This window comes from Lethenteron reissneri, chromosome 49, assembly GCF_015708825.2.
Source record: "Lethenteron reissneri isolate LAM-NWPU_2019-01 chromosome 49, ASM1570882v1, whole genome shotgun sequence".
In the NCBI taxonomy this organism is placed as follows: Eukaryota; Metazoa; Chordata; class Hyperoartia; order Petromyzontiformes; family Petromyzontidae; genus Lethenteron; species Lethenteron reissneri.
Window position 1 is genome coordinate 7,502,013 of NC_083827.1, and position 23,612 is coordinate 7,525,624.

At 52.6% G+C, this 23,612-nt stretch overlaps 2 protein-coding genes across 2 annotated transcripts in view; both read left to right on the forward strand.

The window, feature by feature from the left end:
• Window positions 1-259: 259 nt before the first annotated feature.
• Window positions 260-11,099, forward strand: LOC133354867 (spermatogenesis-associated protein 2-like). The gene is made up of 3 exons (XM_061572019.1): window positions 260-283; window positions 703-1,119; window positions 8,601-11,099. The coding sequence occupies exons 1-3, from the start codon at window positions 260-262 to the stop codon at window positions 9,966-9,968; spliced, it is 1,809 nt and encodes a 602-aa protein (XP_061428003.1). The 3' UTR covers window positions 9,969-11,099.
• A 4,630-nt stretch (window positions 11,100-15,729) lies between these two features.
• The window catches only part of TRAPPC8 (trafficking protein particle complex subunit 8), a 68,217-nt gene continuing 60,334 nt past the window's right edge, over window positions 15,730-23,612 (forward strand). The window contains 3 exon segments of the mRNA XM_061572098.1: window positions 15,730-15,883; window positions 19,073-19,370; window positions 22,431-22,625. Coding sequence (XP_061428082.1) covers window positions 19,214-19,370; window positions 22,431-22,625 — 352 coding nt within the window. The 5' untranslated portion in view covers window positions 15,730-15,883; window positions 19,073-19,213.

Here is a 23,612-nt window from a genome sequence, read left to right on the forward strand (position 1 = left end):
TGATGGCAGTTTATAAATAGGACAATATGAATAATAATCAGTAGCTATTGCGTAACAGACAAAGCCCTGCGGAAACCAACACAAAGGTTTAACACTTGGTGTGATATTTTTTTTATAGATAAATAAGCGGCGTCACTTCACGACGCTTCCCCCCACACACACGCGCGGCACAGTGACGTCTGTACACCTGTGGCAAAGGTGCGTCTGTGTAAAAATGTGCGTCTGTGTAAAAGTACGTCTGTAAAAAAAAAAGAGATTCATGGGTCCAATCGGATTCCTCCGGGTGTCAATAAAAAAATTATTATTCCGTATTCTTAGGTTTTTTCGGTAAAGTCACGTAGGTAAAAAATAAAAATTAATAAAATTAAAATAAAATCACGACGTTTCGGAGGCAACACAAGCTTCCGTCTTCAGGTGGAACCGTCACAGCACGATAGCTGTATCACTTGATATCACTTGATACAGCTATCGTGCTGTGACGGTTCCACCTGAAGACGGAAGCTTGTGTTGCCTCCGAAACGTCGTGATTTTATTTATTTTATTTTATTTTTATTTGACTTTTATTAATTTTAATTTTTTACCTACATGACTTTACCGAAAAAACCTAAGAATATGAATGCTTGCAGTCACGAAAGCTTCAAATCTAGAATTCTCATTCCGTCTCCACCGCCCGCCCCCTTCCCCGCTTGCGACCGCGCGCAGCCGCCACCCGCGCCATGGCCCCGCGCGGCGGTACCCGCCGTCGCCGTCGCCGGCTCCGTCTCCGCAGCGACGGTGCAGCGCGACCTCCTCTTCCAGAGCTACGCTCGCTTCCACGAGGCGCGCCTCTCGGCGCCGGGCGGCCGCGGCCGACGGCCCCCGGGCGACGCCGCCGACCTCCGGCGGGACGCGCGGTCCCTGCTGGCCTCGCGGGAGCACGCCGCCGCCGGCGGCTCCGGCGGCGGCTCCGGCTCCGGCTCGACGTTCGGCCGCGTGGACGTCTACGGAGTCGTCGAGGGCTCGCAGCGACGGCCAGGCCCCCCGGGGCTGGGCGCCATCGCCCGCTGCCTCGACTGGTTCGAGACGGTGAGCCTCCACGTGTTCCTCTACCCCTGGAAGAAGGAGTTTCGGCAGATCAAGGTGGGTCGGGGGTGGGGGTGGGGTGGGCGGGGGACACCGATCCCTCGGCGCTTACGATGGCCCCCCGCCGTGTATTTGGAGTGTGCTTGCCGGTGTTTCGGTTGCCGCGCCGCGGAGGCCTGATCAGGGGCGCCGCGGTGGTCAGGAGATGTTAACTACCTCGCCTGGTAAGCAGGAGGTTGTGGGTTTTATACCCGACCCCTGACGCCTGCTGTGTATGTGGAGTTTGCGTGCTCTCTCTTTCTCTCTTTCCCTTCCCGTGGTCGCGTGGATTCTTCTCCGGGTCCTCTGGTTTTTTCCCACCACATTTACAGTTGGCGTGCATTTCAGAGTGTTTGGCTTGCTGTAAGTTTCCACGTCGTGATAAGCTGCTTCGTTGAGCTATCATTTGTGTGGCTGGGTAGCTTCTGATAAAGAGCTACATAGCTCAGTGGGACTTACCTGGTAAAATAAAAAAAATAGTTTTCGTTTTAAGTGTGGGTTTCTCATCACACGATATTCCTCTGTGTGTGCGTGGCATTGTGTCCATGCGGACAGCACTTGCCCCAACAGTCTGTAAAGGCTACATACGGGGGATCTTTGGCTTTGTGTGGGGAGCGGCGGTGCAGCGGCTAACGCACCGCCGCTACGAACCCGGCAAGCCCCGCTGTTCCTGGGCCTCCCCTAGGTCGACTCGGCCTCAAATGAGAACCTGGTGCGGTGGTTTAACCATCGCCACTGGGGAGACAAAGGCAGCCGGACATGGTGCCAGCCACCCACCCCCTCGTGTAGCACAGTGCGTTCATTCATAGGCGTTACTCGCTAACAGCACTTGCCCTAACAGTCTGTTAAAGGCTTTATGGGGGAGAGGGGGGTCATTGTATTTTCCTATTTTCATTTAATTTGCTTGTTAATGCAGGAGAGAGCCACTCTTTCCTTTTTTCTGGAGGGTCCCGCCACTGAATTGGGGTTCTATCTCAAGGTGTTTCCAGCTGATTAACGATGAGTGGTGCTCGTCATACGAGCGGGAGCCACCCACGCCTTGCGCGAGGGGGGAAACGCTTTATCTCCCCGTACCGCCCTCTCGTAGTGGAGCCAGGGGTACGGAATACATCCGCGACGCCCCATGTGAAGCGAGTTTCGCAGCACGTCCGCGCTTGATCCACCAACCCCCGCTGCCTGTCTCCACGCTGGTGCCGGGGTTACAGGCAGCCACCGCCACCGCATGGCTCTCTTGACGGGGCACCGGTACGCGCGGGGAAAACCACGCGCACCCTTTAACGTAATACGCCACCGATATTCTGGCCCAATTATAAAATGTTCGTTAAGCAGTGGAGGCCGGATGCCTCGGAGGTCAGAAATGCTGGGACGGCAAACGTCCAGGGCCTGGGTTCAAATCGGGGTCTTAGTCACCCGTCATTGAACGGGGTTATCGAGTTGTGGTAGACTGATTGTCTCAGCCCAGTCACCAGCGGCTGACACAGAGACCCGCAGACTTGCACGGATGCAGAAAGACGCGAATAGTGACCCGCGGATTCGCATAGAGATCCACAGACTGGGACAGACTGAGTTGTGATTGAACCTGGGGTTCTCAAGTGAACAGATGATGGCACAAAAAAGAAAACATCTCGTTTAAAATGGGATTTTCACGTCTTACTTTTTTAATTGGCTGAAATTTCAGCTCTGAGAATTAAAACAATCACGTTGACTGTTGTGCAATGAACTTCTCTGTAGCCCAGATAAACTGTGGTGGCAAATGCTATTTGTGAGCACCTATTAAGGCCAGGAGAGTGCGCAAGGGGGTGGTGTGGCCGGACCCACGCTCGGCCGCTTTTATCTCCCAAGTGATGATGTTTACCAGACTGCACCAGGTACTCATTTAAGGCTGAGTCGACCTTGGGGAGGCCCAGCATCAGTTCATACTTGTCACCAATGTTGGCCGTGAGCGGGAATCGAACCCAGGTCTTCTGGTGCGTAATGCAATGCACTAACCACTGCATCCAACACACACATACGCACGCATGCACGCACACACACTCACATATAGCCTGAACAGATTGTAGGGGCAAGTGCTGTTAGCGAGCACCTATAAAGGCTGGCACAACACACGAGTGGGTGGGTGGTCAGCACCACACCCGGCCGCCTTTGTCTTCCTAGTGGCGATGTTTAAACCACCGCACCAGGTTCTCATTTGAGGCCGAGTCGACCTAGGAGAGGCCCGGGACCGGTTCAGATAATCGTCACTGGCGTTGGCCGTGAGCGGGAATTGAACCCGTGTCGCCGGGTTCATAGCGCAGCGCGCTAACCGCTACACCATCGCTCCCCACCACACACACACTCACACGCGCACTCACACACAAGCGTGCACACACGCACTCATACGTGCACTTACTCACGTACGCACTCGCGCACGCACGCGCGTGTGTGTGTGTGTGTACACACCGGCTTGGGGAAATAAAAAAAAAACACAGTAATATTATTCAGCGGTGTCGACAACAAAAACGCACGCACTTGACTGGAAGACGGCAAATCTAATAAGGTTTTCACCCTCCGGAATTACGAGATTGAATTAATGTCGGGATCTTGTGGCAAACGAGACGCAGCTTCAAATCGTCCAAATGCCACGCGCGGGTGGGCACGCGCGCGAATGCGGGCAGGCGGGCGTCCCGGCGGAGGAGGAGGAGGAAACACCGTCGTCATTTTGGCGGGTAAGCGTTCCGAGGAGCCAGGGGACCGGGGGAATAGTGGAGATTAACATTAACGCTTCCTTCAGATGCCCGGGGGGCGGGGGGGGGTGATGGGAACCGTTTGAGAGAGACAGCTTATAGACGGCTTACGTGAATTAAACAAGAGGACACTTTGCCGCGGCTGCGAAACTTGCCAGGTTTGTCGTAGAGCCGCGGAGAGACACAGAGATACAGAAATGGAGAGACGCAGAGACGGAGAGACGGAGAGATGCAGACACGCAGACACGCACGGACGGACAGATGGACAGACACAGAGACGCATAGATAGAGAGACGCAGAGACTGAGAGATGCAGCCACGCAGAGACACAGTGAAGGGGAGACACAGAGACGGAGAGACGCAGTGACACAGACACGCACGGATGGACAGATGGACAGACACAGAGACGCATAGAGAGACGCAGAGACTGAGAGATGCAGACACGCAGAGACACAGTGAAGGGGAGACACAGAGACGGAGAGACGCAGACACGCAGAGACTAACAGATGGACAGATGCAGAGACACAGAGATGCATAGATAGAGAGACGCAGAGACTGAGAGATGCAGACACGCAGAGACACAGTGAAGGGGAGACGCAGACACGCAGACACACAGAGACTAACAGACAGACACATAGACAGGTCCCTGGGACGATTTTAACGACATGCGCGCAAATTCTCGACGTGTTTCCCCCCCCCCCTTCTCACCCGACACACGACACAGCCCCCCCCCTACCTCCACCTTGGCCTTCCGCCCCCCCCCCCTACCCATGGCGTGATGAACCTCGTCCCGGTAGCGGACGAGACGAAAAACCAAACAGGCGACAGCCACGGCACCCGCCTCCCGTCCGCTCGCTGGCTGTCTCGGCGAGTTCGACTTCTCGTTGCGCCGGGGAGGGTGGCGGTGGTGGGGATCGACTCGGCCCATCGTCGTCGACGTCGACGTCGTCGCTCCGTGGTCGATGAAATGAGAACCGCTTATTGGGGAGAAGTCACGTGACTGGCGGGGGTTGTCCGATGGGTAAACTAACTCGTCCCCTGCGCACGGTGCAACAGAAGTTCAACGTAAACTATTTTTTACTTGGCCAGGCAAGTCCAACCGAGCTATGTAGCTCTTTTTCAGAAGTGACCTGGCCACAAATGATAGCTCAACGAAGTGGGATTATCATCACCACGTGGTAATGTACAGCAGCCAAATACTCTAAACGCGTGATGTTGATTCTAAATGTGGAGGAAAAAACCGGAGGACCCGCAGAAAAAGCCATGCCACCACGGGGAGAGAGACACGCAAACTTCAAATATACAGCAGGTGTCAGGGTCTGAATCGTATCCACAACGTTCTGTATACCAAGCGATTTGGTTTACATCTTGCCGTAGACTGGAGGGGAACGATTTCCACTGCTGGTTCTGGGCTGTACAAGGGAAATGGGCATCTTTTAAAGGCACCGTCGTGTGCTTTTAAGTGAAAGTGGAAGGAAAATGGAATCTAAAACCTGAACTGGTGTCACGGCGACGGGGTTTTTACCAAAACAGCAGCAGCAGCAATGACATTCCAGCGTTTGTGCCGAGTCTCAAGTCGATTTTATTGTAACCAAGTGAGAACTCGAGATGCCACGATTTGCATGAGTGACGAAGTACAACATTGTAGAAATCGGAGCAGAGACAGACAGATAGACATCAGAGCAGAAACAGACAGATAGAGATCAGAGCAGAGACAGCCAGACAGAGATCAGAGCAGAGACAGACAGATAGAGATCAGAGCAGAGACATACAGATAGAGATTAGAGACAGAGACAGACAGCCAGAGATCAGAGACAGACAGATAGAGATCAGAGACAGAGACAGACAGATAGAGATCAGGGCAGATACAGCCAGATAGAGATCAGAGCAGAGACAACCAGATAGAGATCAGATCAGAGACAGACAGATAGAGATCAGAACAGTGACAGCCAGACAGAGATCAGGGCAGATACAGCCAGATAGAGATCAGAGCAGAGACAACCAGATAGAGATCAGAACAGAGACAGCCAGATAGAGATCAGAACAGTGACAGCCAGACAGAGATCAGGGCAGAGGCAACCAGATAGAGATCAGGGCAGTGACAACCAGATAGAGATCAGAACAGTGACAGCCAGACAGAGATCAGGGCAGAGACAACCAGATAGAGATCAGAACAGAGACAGCCAGATAGAGATCAGAACAGTGACAGCCAGACAGAGATCAGGGCAGAGGCAACCAGATAGAGATCAGAGCAGAGACAACCAGATAGAGATCAGGGCAGTGACAACCAGATAGAGATCAGGGCAGAGACAGTCAGAAAGAGATCAGAGCAGAGGCAACCAGATAGAGATCAGAGCAGAGACAGCCAGATAGAGATCAGAACAGTGACAGCCAGACAGAGATCAGGGCAGAGGCAACGAGATAGAGATCAGAGCAGAGACAACCAGATAGAGATCAGGGCAGTGACAACCAGATAGAGATCAGAACAGTGACAGCCAGACAGAGATCAGGGCAGATACAACCAGATAGAGATCAGAACAGAGACAACCAGATAGAGATCAGGGCAGTGACAACCAGATAGAGATCAGGGCAGTGACAACCAGATAGAGATCAGAACAGTGACAGCCAGACAGAGATCAGGGCAGATACAACCAGATAGAGATCAGGGCAGAGACAACCAGATAGAGATCAGAACAGAGACAGCCAGATAGAGATCAGAACAGTGACAGCCAGACAGAGATCAGGGCAGAGGCAACCAGATAGAGATCAGAGCAGAGACAGCCAGACAGAGATCAGAACAGAGACAACCAGATAGAGATCAGGGCAGAGACAACCAGATAGAGATCAGAACAGTGACAGCCAGACAGAGATCAGAACAGAGACAGCCAGATAGAGATCAGGGCAGAGACAACCAGATAGAGATCAGGGCAGTGACAACCAGATAGAGATCAGAACAGTGACAGCCAGACAGAGATCAGGGCAGATACAACCAGATAGAGATCAGAACAGAGACAGCCAGATAGAGATCAGAACAGTGACAGCCAGACAGAGATCAGGGCAGAGGCAACCAGATAGAGATCGGAGCAGAGACAGTCAGATAGAGATCAGGGCAGAGACAGTCAGAAAGAGATCAGAACGGCATCACGGGAAACACTGACAGCAACACTCGACCATAAATCAACCCGATCCCGCGAACCACACAACTCCAGTCGATGTTACCCCGGTGCTTCATGGTTAGTATTATCAGTCGTCCAATCGGTGAACCCCATAAATCGTTTTACGCGCATGCCCAGTGTTCCCTTCGTTATTCATGAACTTGGCTATCCGCGATTTTTGGCTATCCGCATCGAGAGAGAGAGAGAGAAATAAAGTGATGAAATAAAGTGATGAGAGAGAATGTGATGGGATAAAGTAATGACATTTAATACTTTAATATTTATTCGTCTTCACTATATATTTTAATCAATGGCTTTAGAGTTATTACCATCCATTCCTATACACGTACTTAATAGCTTATGCGTTTATCTGAGGTCGAATTTTATATTCACGAGCATCTCCGCAGCGTATCCCTCGCGAAAAAAAAACCGAGGGAACCCTGTATCATTTTACATCCACAATATATCCAGATGCCACGTGTGGTCCTCTCTCGGGGAACTGCGGTGTCTCACTGATGTCATCCCCAGCCCGCGACTTCATTCGGGGCTGCGCTGGGAGCGGTAGCGGTTAGCGCTGCGCTGCGCTACGAACCCGGAAGAGACCCGGGTTCGATTCCCGCTCGCGGCCAACACATTGTGACGATTGTCTGAACTGGTCCTAAGCCTCCCCGCGGTCGACTCAGCCTCAAATGAGTATCGCTAATGGGGTGACAAAGGCGGCCGGGCGTGGTGTTGGCCACCCACCCCCTCGTGTGCCGCGCCGGCCTTCATGGGTGCTCGCTAACAGCACTTGCCCCAACAGTCTGCTGAGGCTACATGGGGATCTTTGCCTTTGTTTTTTTGTTGGGGGACCCCAGTCCAGTTTAGATTATTTCGATAATTTTTCTGCGATAACTTGCCACGTGATGAGCCGCTTCGTTGAGCTGTCATTTGTGGCCAATGGGCTTTGCCCGGGAAAAAAATAAGGTAGTTTTACTTATTTATTTTCAAAGTCATTTGCTTACCTTTCCTATACTTTGCACGCCTATCGTGATTTTGTGCTGTTTGTTGCTGTAAAGTTCTGAACCCGCCGGATTCCTGCAGCATCAATACATATTCTGATTGTGATTCAGTGGCGTGTACTCGCGTACAAAACGCTGCCTAAACTTGGGTTCGGAGACCACCAGTCATAGTCATTTAATGCTTTAACTTTAATGCGTGGTGACAGAAAGGAGTTTATGGACCACATGTACCACGAACAAATACAGAGACTCTACTTATGAACGCGTTAGGTTCAAAACAAGTTGTACGGCGTGTACACTAAATACGGGGAATGGCTTTAAAAGTTATATAATCTCCCGTAGATGTAGATGCCACTGGTTTTTCATGGTCTAAACATGTAGATGCCACCACCGCCATCTATGCACTTATGACTCTCGGTCCGAATCGGCGATTGGACAAACGCACAGGTTTGTTCGTATCTATGAAAGTTCCTACGTCGAATGTTCGTACTTAGACGAGTCCCTGTAAATGTACAAACTGCACGCACAACACCGTTCACGCTGAGCACTCCGCAGCAGCGGTGGGCGCCTGAGCCCCGGCTAAACTAACGGCTCCGTCGCTGTCCACCTGTCCGTGCGCAGGCCTTCTCTGGGCCCTTCGTCTACTGGGTTCGCGGCGTCCTGCGCAAAGACGACACCGAACGCATCCTCCACCTGCTTGGCTTCAACCGCTGCCCGCCGGAGAGCGACGGCGCCGACGGCGCCGACGGCGCCGCCGTCGCCTACGAGCGTCGCGGCCGCTCCCAGCCCGACGTCGCCCTGGCTGTCGCCTTCGACCTCTTCCTCGCCGCCGCCGAGTGCCGGCTCATGGAGGAGATGGCGACTCGCGCCGGCGCCCTCCGCCTCCCGCTAGGCCACGTGGTGCGCGAGCGCCGGCGGGGCACGCGCGGCGGCCTGGAGGCGCAGGTCGCCGCGCTGGCGCGGGCGGCGGCGACCGCCGAGATGGCGAACGGCGACGCCGGCAAAGCGGCCGCCGCCGCGACCGGCGCCACCGCCGCCGCCGATGACGGTTACGACGACGGTGTTGGCGGCTGCGGCGGGGTACCGAGTTTCCACGGGGCGTCGTTTTCGGGGCAGGCCGTGGAAGCGCCGGAGATCCTGCCGGCGGTGCTAAGCAGCGCCGATCGCGCTTCGCGGGAGCGAAACGACGCCGCCATCGCGGCCGCGTTGGCGCAGGACAACGAAGACGACGTCGGTGGTGACGGCGGTGGTGGTGGCGCGGCCGACCGTGACGAAACCATTCTCCGGCCGACGCCGTCGCTCATGCGCATGAGCAGCTCGCCGAGCGACCGCGCGGACTTTCGCGGCCGATTCCAGGCCGGCGCCAACGTTTCGGGGACAGGGGCCGAGATGGTGGCGCGCCAACCAGTACCCCCCTCTCACCACCACCAGCAGCAGAGCGCGTCCATGCGCGGCAACCAACGCCGCGCCACGAACCCCGTCGTCTCGTCGGACTCCGGCGCCGGCAGCTCCGGCAGCGTCGGCAAGAGCTGCGGTGACATTGGCGCCGCGACGTTCGACGTTTGCTACCGGTGCCGCGTTGCCGCGGTGGAGAAGTGCCACTACTGCCGGAACCCATTGTGCGAGTCGTGCATGCAGCTGCACGCGTGCAAGGGAGCAGACGACGGCGCTTCGCCAAAACTGCGGCGCTCCGAGTCCAGCATCAAGAGCCAGCAGCTGCACCAGCAGCAGCAGCAGCAGCAACAGGGGGTGACGGCGGCGGTGCCGGCGAAACCGTCACTCGCGACGATCCACTGCGGCTTCTGCGGAGACGCGAACGGCGCCCTCAACTGCCGCTCGTGCCAGAAGGTGACGTGCCAGGATTGCTACGTGCATTACCGCGAAGTCTGCCTCGGCGCCGGCGATGGGCGCCAGCACGCCTTCGTGCCCATTGGCTCCACCGGGCACGGGGGGCAGCAGCAGCAGCCGTTCCGCGGCAGCAGGAGGTGAAAGTTCCGTGCGGAATGGATGGGCCCGCTGGTGTCCGGACCGCCAAGCACTCCCATAAAAACCGCCGTGTCCTCCCGTGCGGAACCCCGTGCCCTCCCGTCTGGACCGACTGGTCCTCCCGTCTGGACCGACTGGTCCACCTGTCCGGACCGCGGAGTTCTCCTCTCCCGCTCCTCTCTCTCTCACTCTCTCTCCCCGTGCATTAAATCTTCAACTCGAATCCCCTTTACGTGCTGGTGGTGGTGCCAGGTGTTAAAGGTTTTATCGCTAATATATATTCGTGGGTTATCAAGTTTTTTTCCAGCCGGACACCCAAGGAACCGTGCACAGTTTCTATTATGAAGCTCAACGCAGCCTGCTTGGAAAGTGCTGGCAACGTTAACTCCATTGAGACGTCATCCGTGGACGTTGTTCGTTGTTGCGTGCCTTGAGTGTAGCGGTGGATCCACAGAGTGTTGTTTTGACAAAATTCGTTGAATTGACCGCAGTGGGATGATTTTTTGGGGGGGATTGTTGTTTACTCCCGAAATGGAGACGGAACATTCCTGGAAATGATGTTTTGTCTAAAAATGTCTTCGCTCTTCCCCTGTCCTGCATGGATTTCCTCCGGGTACTACCTGTTTCCTCACCTCGTAAAACAACAACAACAAAAACCCGGCAAAATGTAACTGGTATTGGCCAAAAAACATCACATTCCACCTTTTTTTGCCTTACCTACCCCAGCAACACCAGCTCCATTCCCAGCCCCTGTCCCTACATTCATTCCGTCACCTCCTTCACTGACCGCCGCCGGCTTATATAAACACAAAATAGAATAATAAAAATAATATATGCACCTGATCGAGACATTTTGGAAGCGTAAGCAGGTTGAACCTGGATAGCACCTGGATGGGCGACCATGAGTGTTTCTGCGATTCCACAACCTAGTAGGACGCCACGGTGGCTAGGAGATGTTAACTACCTTGCCTGGTATACAGGAGGTCGTGGGTTCGATCCCGACCCTGACGCCTGCATACAGGGTGCTTCAAAACAATGTTAGCACTTACATGGGACTGTCGTTTTTAATGGAAGAAAAGAACGGATAATACACTGTAACATATTCTTTGGTTATTTCGGGAAAGTCACGTAGTTAGAAAAATAATAGATCACGACGTTTCGATCGCAACACAAGCAACCGTCATCAGGTGGGACAACCGCGGCGAGAAAACACTGCTGTGGTTGTCCCACCTGATGCCGATTGCTTGTGTTGCGATCGAAACGTCGTGATCTATTATTTTTCTACCTACGTGACTTTACCGAAAGAACTCAAGAGTATGGATTCCGACACTGTCACATGATAACAAATGTATGTTAATAGCTTCAAAAGTAAAAGAGTCTCCACTTAAATTTCGATTTAAAGCTTTCGTGACTGCAGGGATTCATCTTCTTGGTTCTTTCGGTAAAGTCACGTAGAAGGGAAATAATAAAATAATAAAAATAATAAAATAATTAACTTTCGATTTAAAGTTTTCGTGACTGCAGGGATTCATCTTTTTGGTTCTTTCGGTAAAGTCACGTAGAAGGGAAATAATAAAAATAAAACAATAAAATAATTCTCACGACGTTTCGGCCACAACGCAAGCAGCCGTTCTCAGGTGAAGACCAGGTCTGTCGGGGAGACAGCGTCTGAATGACGCTGTTATTATGTTTTCTTTTCATTATTTTATTATTTCCCTTCTACGTGACTTTACCGAAAGAACCAAGAAGACGAGTCTCCACTTGTTCGCCATCATTGTCAACACACGCCTGAAATCTTCTCCAGGTGGTCTCCAGAGCCCGATTTTCCCCTCCACATTTCGATTTAACAACACATTCCTGCGGAGGGAGCTGGTAGGAACGTTGGGTTGCTCGGTCAATGGCCAGGGTCAACGGCGGCGTGGTGTATTCCGCAAATATGCCTGACTGTGAGGTCAGGCACAAGCCGGCGTGAGTAGATTAAACTTTGAGTTTTATAAGGGCACCACGGGGTGACCAGCCCCTCCCCACCCAGCCCCACCCCTCCCACCCCCCACCCAGCCCCACCCCTCCCACCCCCACCCTCCCCAACCAGCCTCTCCCCACCCAGCCCCTCTCCACCCAGCCCCACCCCTCCCCTTTTTGGATGCACGACGGACGGACACAATAATCCCCTGTGGGCTGGTGTAACCAGGGGGTTCCTACCAGCATCACGCATTTAGAGTATTTGGCTGCTATAAACTTCCACGTGATGAGAAGCCACTTCGTTGAGCTATCAGCTTGACCAGGTTGCTTCTGACAATTAGCTATATAGTTCAGTGGGCCTCACCTGGTAAAATAAAATATAAATAGTTTAGTATAGCACAATAAAAGGCCCACGGTAACCTTTTCGCCCGTTTTATAAAACTAATTTGATTTCTTTGAACGTTAAAATTTTTATATCAGACAAAATATTAAAGAAATGGCAATCGCTGATAAGTAAATTGAATAAATGCATATCTGAATGTCATGAACGGAATTTGTTATGAAGTTAGAATGGTTTGAAAACTCATCGCAGTGGATAGTATTCTCCCTCAAGTACTGGACAGCAAAGAAAAAAAAAATTATTTACTGAAATTCTAAATGCAATTGTAAAGTTACGGGAGTCTGATATCGCGATGACAGTCATATCACGGACATTGATATTGTATCGTGAAACACTGGGTGTTGTTGAGAATGGCCTGATGCAATCGATTGATTTTATTGATTGATAGCGATAAGATCGCGAGAGATGCTTGGAATCGTGTGTGTAAGAATCGAGGTTTTAAGTCAAAAATCTAAACTTTTTTTCTATTTTTCTGTCTCATATTCTAACATGTGTTTTTTCGCTCTGGTTGAATGCTGGTTCTAAGAAGGGTAACATTCGATTTGAATAAAAATAAATAAAAATAAATCGTAAACAATTGATTACGTGAGCACAGGCATCGGTGTTTTATTCGTGTCTATACGCCCGTGGTGGCTAATATTTGTAGAGCCATCCAATATTTCTGGGAGGCTCAACCAGGACACACGGTAATGCCCCTCCCTCCCCGTCTCAGCCCCGCCTTCTTTTACATAACCACGCCAACTAGCCCCGCACACGCAGAGTGTAGTGCGCTAACCACTGCGCCACCGCTCCCTCCCTCCATACACCCATAGCACTGCGGCCCATCACGAGGATCAGTCTCATTTAATGAATCAGGGGTGTCCATAATGAACGTTTTTGGGTTTAGATCGCGTTTATTTATAAATGTGTCGTAACCCTCCACCACCCGACACGGCCAATCAGTAAAAAAGTGTCACGTTGACAAAGACAAATAGTTCACTGCTTTAGCCCACCGGTGTGTTGAAGCCACAACATTTACAATTTGAGTACGACGTTTCGCTGGTAATTGCAACCAGCATCATCGGGCAATTCGCCAGAATGGTGAGGCTCTGCTGTGTCTCCCGTTCTTATATAGAGCAGCAGCAGGGTGACGTCATCATTAACTCATCAACTCATCAGGTGAATCATCACCAGCTCTATTGTATTGATTCACCACATCATCATACCCAGCCACCATCGATCCCACTGCTGCATAGCCGGCCACGTGATCGGGCAAATGTGGTGATCACGTGACCGACTCGACCGCTTCCTCTCGCGCGTCACGTGGGGCACAGGATTTAGACGATGCGGATTGGTCGGTGCGGTGGGGTTTAATCATGGGCGTGCTCACGAAAGCGAAGTAGGCGTGGCCATAGCGGGGGAGGGAGGCGTGGTTATGTTAATGAAGGAGGCGTGGTCATGTTAATGAGGGAGGCGTGGTTATGTTAATGATGGAGGCGTGGTTATGTCAATGAAGGAGGCGTGTTTATTTTAACGAAGGGGACGTGGTTATGTTAATGAGGGAGGTGTGGTTATGTTAATGAGGGAGGCGTGGTTATGTTAATGAAGGAGGCGTGGTTATGTTAATGAGGGAGGCGTGGTTATGTTAATGAAGGAGGCGTGGTCAGGAATGTGGGGGGGTGGCAGAGGAACGACCCCGGCTTCTTGTGTTGCATTGTGGGAGTTAGGCTGCAATATTTGCTGGGAACGGAGGGGGCGGTCAGGGGCTTAAAGGGGCGTAGCCCAATGGCGATGGGGCGTGGCCTAATAACCACGGGGCGTGGTCAGGAGGAGGTCGGGTGGGGGGGCTTAATCCACCTCGTTGCATTGCCCGGATGGAAGAGGCTACGAAATGGGGAAGGGCGGGGCCAGGAGGTTGGTGGTGGGGGGGCCACGAGGCGGGGCAACAAGATCTGGGGGGAGGGGCAACGAGATCTGGGGGGAGGGGGGGGCAACGAGATCTGGGGGGAGGGGCAACGAGATCTGGGGGGAGGGGCAACGAGATCTGGGGGGGAGGGGCAACGAGATCTGGGGGGAGGGGCAACGAGATCTGGGGGGAGGGGGGGGCAACGAGATCTGGGGGGAGGGGCAACGAGATCTGGGGGGAGGGGGGGCAACGAGATCTGGGGGGAGGGGCAACGAGATCTGGGGGGAGGGGCAACGAGATTGGGGGGAGGGGCAACGAGATCTGGGGGGAGGGGCAACGATATCTGGGGGGAGGGGCAACGAGATCTGGGGGGAGGGGCAACGAGATCTGGGGGGAGGGAGGGGCAACGAGATCTGGGGGGAGGGGCAACGAGATCTGGGGGAGGGGCAACGAGATCTGGGGGGAGGGAGGGGCAACGAGATCTGGGGGGAGGGGGCAACGAGATCTGGGGGGAGGGGCAACGAGATCTGGGGGAGGGGCAACGAGATCTGGGGGGAGGGAGGGGCAACGAGATCTGGGGGAGGGGCAACGAGATCTGGGGGGAGGGGGGGGGCAACGAGATCTGGGGGGAGGGGCAACGAGATCTGGGGGGAGGGGCAACGAGATTGGGGGGAGGGGCAACGAGATCTGGGGGGAGGGGCAACGAGATCTGGGGGGAGGGGCAACGAGATCTGGCGGGAGGGAGGGGCAACGAGATCTGGGGGGAGGGGCAACGAGATCTGGGGGAGGGGCAACGAGATCTGGGGGGAGGGAGGGGCAACGAGATCTGGGGGGAGGGGCAACGAGATCTGGGGGGAGGGGGGGGCAACGAGATCTGGGGGGAGGGGCAACGAGATCTGGGGGGAGGGGCAACGAGATCTGGGGGGAGGGGCAACGAGATCTGGGGGGAGGGGCAACGAGATCTGGGGGGAGGGGGGGGCAACGAGATCTGGGGGGAGGGGCAACGAGATCTGGGGGGAGGGGCAACGAGATCTGGGGGAGGGGCAACGAGATCTGGGGGGAGGGGCAACGAGATCTGGGGGGAGGGGCAACGAGATCTGGGGGAGGGGCAACGAGATCTGGGGGGAGGGGCAACAAGATCTGGGGGAGGGGCAACGAGATCTGGGGGGAGGGGCAACGAGATCTGGGGGAGGGGCAACGAGATCTGGGGGAGGGGCAACGAGATCTGGGGGAGGGAGGGGCAACGAGATCTGGGGGGAGGGGCAACGAGATCTGGGGGGAGGGGCAACGAGATCTGGGAGGAGGGGCAACGTGATCTGGGGGGAGGGGCAACGAGATCTGGGGGGGAGGGGCAACGAGATCTGGGGGGAGGGGCAACGAGATCTGGGGGGAGGGGCAACAAGATCAAGGGGGGCGGGGCTTCAATGAGGGGCGGGGCTTCAATGAGGGGCGGGGCTTCAATGAGGGGCGGGGCTTCAATGAGGGGCGGGGCTTTGCCACAGTGGGCTGAGGGGCGGGGCCATGGGGGTGATGGCGGCCGCGTTGCACTGCGAGACGCAGAGGAAGCGGTAGCGACGCGCCAGGCAGCAGCAGCAGCGGCGGCGGCGGCTTCGGCGGCTTCGGCGTCGGCTTGCGAGGGGAAGAGAAGCTCCTTGAGGCAGCTTTCACTCGGTAGGCGAACTCTGTCCGCGTCCGTGGTCGTCAAGCAGTGGAGCCGACGGGGCTGAGGTAGAGGGCCTGTGGTGGTGGTGGTAGTGATGATGGTGATGTGGTGATAATGGTGTTGATAGTGGGGTGGCTTGGTCGTGTTGGTCGTGAGTGACGACTGTGCGTGTTGATTGTGGTGGTGGTGGTGATGTGGCGACCATAGTTGTGGTGGCACTGGTTGAAGTATTGGCAAACAACCCCGCCGTGAGAGGCCCTCATCCAGCCAGTAGAGTGACAGGCACGGGATGTGCGAAACCGGCATCATGTGGCCGTGATGACGATAGCCATTGAGGTTATGATGGGCACGGTGTAAGTGTTTGCGATGTTGATGATGTGTGATGATTGTGGTGCATCAGCCAGTCATCTCGGTCATCTCAGTTGACCCGTGGCACCTGCTGGGTCTGCCCCGTGACCTCCTGTCAGCGGGCGTTCGACACTTCACGTGGTAGCCTCAAGGTGCACCTAGCCTGGCACAAGCGTCGTGGTGACGTCACCGCTACTTAGTGGCGAATGGCAGTGGTTGTTGTTGTTGTTGGTAATAGTGGTGGTGACGGTATAGCGTGGTGAAGTATGTCGTCGATTAAAAACCTCGAGTGCTCTCGCATGTATGGTGTGTCACCTTAAGCCAGCACTGACCAATCTTCACGATGGTTCTACACTTTGTAAAGGGATGATGGGTGCCAGTGTTGACGTGGGATAGTAGTAAACACATTCCGGGTGTCTAATTACAATGGCATTAAAAATACAACACGTGCTTTAACCACGTTGGCCAGTGCGGTTGGTGAGGGTGGGTCAATAGAAGTGCAGTATAACAATGCTATGCCTACGCACTGCCCTCTGCTGCCCACAGTTTAGCCCAGCGGCGGCCTGAAGTGTGACCTGGTGTCAACTATGCAGGATAAACCAGCTTGGCTTCAGAGGTTCTGTCGAGATCGAGTGCGTCTCTTGGCCATTTAAACGTGGTCCTCGAAAAGTCCTGATGGTCAAATTAGAAAGTGACTTTATTCCCCACTCAAGCTTTTAACAGCCCAAAGGAGGTGATGGAAATTCCACATTTTGATGGCAGAGGTCATCCGCTGTTGACGTCTTGCACAGCACGGTACTTGTTTTACCCACCCCTGTTTCATATCTCAGAGCCATGACTTGTAAATTTACAAGTTACTCATGGCATCAGGCATACCTGGCACCGTATTGGTCACCCCGTGCCCTTATACATCTCAACGTTCATTCTACAAAGTCCCATCACAAGGGAGAAACACGTATTGAAACAGCTGTACGCAGGATGAACCTGAAAACTCAATTTCCCTGTACAAGAATCTGGGTAAACCGTATGGGTTGACGGGTATGATGCAGGGCTACGTGGTGGACTGCAGAGGGCAGTGAAGCTAAATCCATCAGCGTATTACTGTACTGTGCTTCTATGCTCCCGTGCCTACTATGCTCCTCACCTTTTCTTTGAACCTATCTACGTGACTTTGCCGAAAGACGCGAGAAATTTCGATTTAAAGCTTTTGTGACTGCAGGGATGCATCTTCTTGGTTCTTTCGGTAAAGTCACGTGGAAGGGAAGTAATAAAATAATAAAAATAAAACATAATAAAACAATTCTCACGACGTTTCGGCCACAACGCAAGCAGCCGACCTCAGACGCTGTCGCCTCGACAGACCTGGTTTTCACCTGAGGACGGCTGCTTGCGTTGTGGCCGAAACGTCGTGACAATTGTTTTATTATGTTTTATTTTTATTATTTTATTACTTCCCTTCTACGTGACTTTACCGAAAGAACCAAGAAGATGAGACCCGAGAATATTAATTCCTGCAGTCACGAAAGCTTTAAGTCAAAATTTAAGTGCGGTGGGGTTTAATCAAATAACCCCCTTGAGCAGCGTGGCATGGGGGAAGCCCTCATCCAGCAGTGAATTGACAAAGGCTTTGCACGTGTCTATTTACGTAAGGGAGTGGCAATTGAATCCATATGACAAACGCTTGGTTTGCCACAAAGTTGTACTAATTTTAGGATGATGGAGAATGGCTGAGCCCGCATTTGACTTCCTCTTGCTGGCTTCCTACAATGTCATCATCATACCAAGTCAACGCACATGTAGCAACAACAACAACAGCTGCCATTTGCCACTAAGCGTCGTCATCACGTAAAAATGTACCCGTAAAAACAAAGTTTTTCACTATAAATCCTTTATATGCGTGGCGGCTAGAGTCCTCTCGTCCTCTGGCTTGAGATGGCTGCCACCTATGGGTCAGATGATTGCCTGCCACCATTAAGCAATTGGTAATTAAATATAATTAATTTTTCCTAAAAAGTGTAAAATTTTGGGAAAAAAATTTCACGAAAATAAATTGTCACGCACAACGAGTCTGTGTGCAAAATGTCAGCTCGATTGGATCACGGGAAGTGGGTTAAAAAACGACCGAACGATTTGCACGGTCGTAAGCGCGCAAGCAAGCAAGCAAGTGAACTTAATATAAAGAATTTAAAAAGACTAAAGATTCTGCCATACAGGCTTTAACAGACTGCTGGGGCACCCATGAAGGCTGGCATGGCACACAAGGGGTCGAGGTGGCCAATACCACGCGAAGTGCCTTCATATCCCAGGCGCTGATTGTTTACACACCGCACCTAGTACTCAAGGCTGAGTCGACCTAGGGGAGGTCCAGGACCGGTTCAAATATTCGCCACTATTATTGGTCGTGAGCGGAAATCGAACTCGGGTTGCTGGGTTTGTATCGCAGTACGTTAAACAAAACAAAACCGCTCTCATGCAATGTATTGTTTTCTTATCGCTTAACATTTCATAGCAATGCGATATGAAGCGGCCAGGAGATGGCAGTACAAGTTCGTGAGGCTCTTTGTTTTCTTCAGATATTTTGTTTGTTTTCCCCCACACACAACACTTCTTAAAAGGAGAGACCCAGAAGATCATACACAATCCATATGGACTGATTATAATAAATAAAAAATATAACACTTGCCACTGATGTTAAACAAACGCTACTGGGCTCTTGGTGCAGTGCGCTTATAATTGCACCACTACACCACTGCCAATCGGCATAATCATCTATCCAGGGTGGATAAATTTAGTACCATCACTTTGTGAGAAGCTAACAAATGGTTTGTATTTTTTTGCTGTAATTTCAGCCCAAACGTTTGGTCGCCAGCACCCCAAAGACAAGCTCTTGGAAAACCGTATCGAAGAGACATCTCTAACAAGGCCAAGGAAGACGAGGAAGAGGAGCGATCAGGGAGGAGCAATCGGGAGGAGCAGGAGAGCGAGGCACCATGGCGCAGTGCGCTCAGGGAGCCTCCGAGTTCCTGCAGGATGTGTTCGTGCCGCGCGTCGCGACGCTGTGCAGCCCAGATGCCGAGGCCGTGACGCGCAAGAACAACCTGAGCTTCCCGGAGCTGCTCAGACCGTTCTGCCGCCTCACGTCCGAGGGTGAGGGTTAGGGTCGCTTGTCTTATGAACGCAAGCGCGTACGTGTGTGCGTGTGCGCGCGCGCGCGTGTACAAGCGTATGTGTGCATTATCGGCTCGGCCGCAAGTGACTACGTGGTACGATGTGTAAACATCGTCACTGGGGAGACAAAGGCGGCCGGGCGTTGGTTTCCGGCCACACCACCCCCTCATGCGCCAGTTGATGCTCGCTAACAGCACTTTGCCCTCTGCACTTTTTAGTAGGAAATATTGCATCTCTGCCGCACGCGTCTGCGTTTGCGTTGCAGCTGTTAACGCACCGCGTTGCATTCAGCACAACGTGCGCTTTTAACAAACCGTCGTCACTACGGGAGTGCTAATTTGGAAATTGGCAATATAAGCACTTTATTTTTTTCTTCGAATGGCTTAACAGTTGCGTGTTGCTCTTCATTGCTGCAGATGACGTCCTCACACCAAGTTTAATAGTCGATTTAAAGCTTTCGTGACTGCAGGGATTCATCTTCTTGGTTCTTTCGGTAAAATCACGTAGAAGGGAAATAATAAAATACTAAAATTAAACATAATAAAATAATTATCACGACTTTTCGGCTACAACGCAAGCAGCCGTCCTCAGGTGAAGAACAGGTCTGTCGGAAAGACAGCGAAACGTCGTGAGAATTATTTTATTATGTTTTATTTTTATTATTTTATTATTTCCCTTCTACGTGACTTTACCGAAAGAACCAAGAAGAAGTGTAATAGTGCTTGGTTTGTTGTTTTAGTCGGTCCAAAGGGAGTCGCGATTGGTGGCAGAAGCAGTTGCTTTAAAACTGGACATTGCTTCTGGTGGCCTGGTGGCTCAGAAGGTCAGGCTGAGCGTCTAGCTTTGATTCCTGGGAAGTGCCTGTGATGAAACTGTACTGTCAAGTGTAGTGAGTTAATGGTCTCGGCGCCCAGCCATGAATGACTGCACGGGGGGAAGAAAAAAAAAAACCCTTTCGAATTAAATTTGCTTCCGCACTTCATTTTATGAAATTCCCGAAGGAGAATAAAAAAAAATATTGGTTTTGACCGACGTGCGACAAGCATCGTTTTCGGTGGCAGAGCGAGTGGGGGGGGTGTGTGGACCAGAGGTCACTTGAAAGGAAATTGAGAGGTAGTTCCGTGATGTCCACCTCTGTGGGCCGCTCTCCAACATGCAGTTGGGCCGGGGGGTGGGGGAGGCGGCGGGAGGTTGCACTGCTCTGTGAGAGTTCCAAATGGATTCTTCGTGTCCTGACCCGTCGATAGCGCAGTCAGGATTGAACCTGGAGAGGGGGGTGGGGTGTATGTGGGGGGGATTAATTAATTAATTAAAATTAGACGTGGCTGTAATCCGGGACAAGGAAGCAAGTCGACCCCAATCCTTGGCTCTGCAGCCACTTGACGGCACTCGGTGACGCGTGCGGGCCACCACTTGGTTGCTCACTTAGTGCTCGACGCTATAAAGGACGGTGGAGAAAAATCTTTCCGCAGCTGCAGAGTGGGGCTTCTCATTGATTAGTGCCCGTGCTGTAAAATAGTTATTCGAGCGCTGCTGAGCGGGAAGGATCAGTGAGGGTCAGTGGTGGGAATGGATTTTTCGATGTATCGATTGTATGCATTTAGCATTGCGGAGGATTTAGCAGCTTCAGTGGCTGCAGGGTTTACGCAAGACAAGTGCACTACGTGAGCTGCCCATTTGTCAGTCTACTGCCAGATGAGGGCATCCCAATGCCGTGTGGGTCGGAGGATTATTTGGCCATACTTTACCGCTGTTAGGTGCAGATTGGTAAATGTTGGGAACATGGAAGTACCTTCTGACACATCAATGGATATTTCTACAATGCCTTCTGCTGCTCAAAACAATGTGAAATTCTACGTGTGTGTGTGTGGAATTTCCACCTGGCAGTGGTACAATGGGAGGCTGATCGATAACCAGGTATCGTCAAGGGATGGTTCCCTATTGGTAATCCATGTTATTTATATATGCGGGTGATCTGGTAAATGCTGCTCACTCGGGGAAGAGTTGGAGGCGCTGCTGCTGAACCTGGAGCGTGCCACTCAGAGATGGGGCCTTATCATGAGCCCCATAAAAACAAGGCACCTGCGTTAGTATTGTATGCCATCAAATACTCCACCCTCTCAACTTTGCATGAGTGATGGGGCAGTTTTTGAGAAAATTGAGAAGTTTCCATACAAGGATCGTGTGCTTAAGGCCAGCTCCGGTTTGGCAGTGGAGGTCTCACTCCAAATCAGTCTAGCGGCACTATATTTTCAACAGCTGCATAACAATCTGTGGAAGCTGCCTGGCCTGTTTCTTCTTATGCAGCTTCAAGTCTTTTCTGCCACAGTTAACACGGGCAAAACACAGACTGTTTTAAAGTAACATCTGCGCCTGTTTGAAATATTCATGCTGGACTGTCTACAAGCCATCCTGGATTTAACCAGACTGGATTGTTTGAGGAGCTCACAGATCCTTGAAAGAGCTGGACATAGTCCCATCAGCGAGCTCATACAGCAGACGACACTTTATTGGCTGCGTCACGTATCCCGCATGTCCATCCAGCCTTTGCCCGGCCAGATTAAGGGGGCTAAATGGGCAGGAGATAGGCTGATGCGGTACAAATGGATGTGGAGCTGATTGGACTTCCTAATGACTGGTCCCAGCTGTGTCAAGATCGAGGTCTGTGGAGGAGGCTCATGAAAGACGCTACTGGGTAGTTGCGGGCACTAGCCCTCCAACAACAATGGAGGGTGGAGGAGCGATGCTCACAACAACGAGCAGAGCACCGGGTGGCTAAAATACAGCAAGTTGGCAGAATGGAGAGCACAGTTGGCGCATCTGCCAGTCATCTCAGTCAGTCAACCCATGGTACCTGGGGCTCTGTTCCATTGCCTACTGCCAGGGAGCCTTCGACGCTTCACGTTTGCCTCAAGGTGCACGTAGCCTGGCACGCCGTGGTGACGTCACCGCCACTTAGTGGCCAGTAGTGGCCGTTGTTGTTGTTCTTCGTTCGTTCACGCGTATATACATATATATGCACGTGCCCGTGTGTCGCAGTTCACCTGCGCGACCCCAACAACCAGCTGCACGCGATGCGCGGCCTGCGTGTGTCCGTGTCGCGGCTGGAGACGCGGGCCCCGGCGCCGACGGCGGCACGGAAGATGCTGAGCGACGTGGTGTCGGCGAGCCACGCCGCCGACGGACCCGTGGGCAACCTGCTGTCTGCCGGGGACTATGACCTCAACATCAGCGGTGAGACGCGTGCTCGTGTGTTTGTGTGTGTGGGGAGCGGTGGTGTGGCGGTTAGCGCGAACCCGGCGACCCGAGTTCGATTCCTGCTCACGGCCAACACCGGTGACGATTATCTGAACCAGTCCTGGGCCTTCCCTTGGTCGACTCGGCCTCAAATGAGTACCTGGTGCGATGTGTAAACATCGCCGCTGGGGAGGCGTGGTGCTGGCCACCCACCCCCTCGTGTGCTGTGCCGGCCTTCATAGGTGCTCGCTAACAACACTTGTCCCAACAGTCTGGTATAGGCAATACAGAGGATTTTTGTCTTGTCTGTGTGTGTGGGGTGCGGTGCCAGTCATCTCATTCCGTCAACTCATGGCACCTGGGTCTGTCACGTGACCTACCAGCGGGCGTTCGACACTTTATGTAGCCTTAAAGTGCATGTAGCCTGACACAAGCACCGTGGTAACGTCACTGCCACTTATTGTTGAATGACGGTTGTTGTTTGAGCGGTGGCGCAGCTGGTTTTGCTTGATGCGTTACAATCCTGCCGACCCGAGTGTGATTCCCGCTCGTGGCCAAAGATTTATGACGAATTTTCATGAAGTACTATTTATTTGTATCTCGTCGAGGGGGGTAGTGGCAGTGAAGTAAAGTGGCGAGGTTTATTGCTTCCTGTTTATCAACTTGCTTAGCTGCCTGCCTACCCTTTGCCCGCCAAGTAGTTTTCATGTTTTAATTACTTCCACCTTTCACCCGGATGATTGTGTGCCAATCAGTCGGCCGGGAGCCTTGTATCCCGACTGATGTCCGTGTTTTTGCAACTGCGCCTTGATATTCATGACGGTATCTCCGATTCATAATTGTTTTCTTTTGAGTGAGATCGTCATGTAGGTACGTATGTATGTTGAACTTATTTTGCACCAACGTAGCCAACCCTGCTAATTGGAGGTGTTGGGGGAAGGACAACAACCTAAAAACAAAAATCATTTAGAAAGAAATGAGTTT

Excerpts from the sequence above, each read along its gene's own strand:
- LOC133354867 (XM_061572019.1), top strand. The coding sequence starts at position 260 with ATGGGTCCAATCGGATTCCTCCGG. Across the intron at positions 284-702 it reads GTCCAATCGGATTCCTCCGG|CCGCCACCCGCGCCATGGCC; the intron begins GTGTCAATAAAA and ends GACCGCGCGCAG. Across the intron at positions 1,120-8,600 it reads AGGAGTTTCGGCAGATCAAG|GCCTTCTCTGGGCCCTTCGT; the intron begins GTGGGTCGGGGG and ends GTCCGTGCGCAG.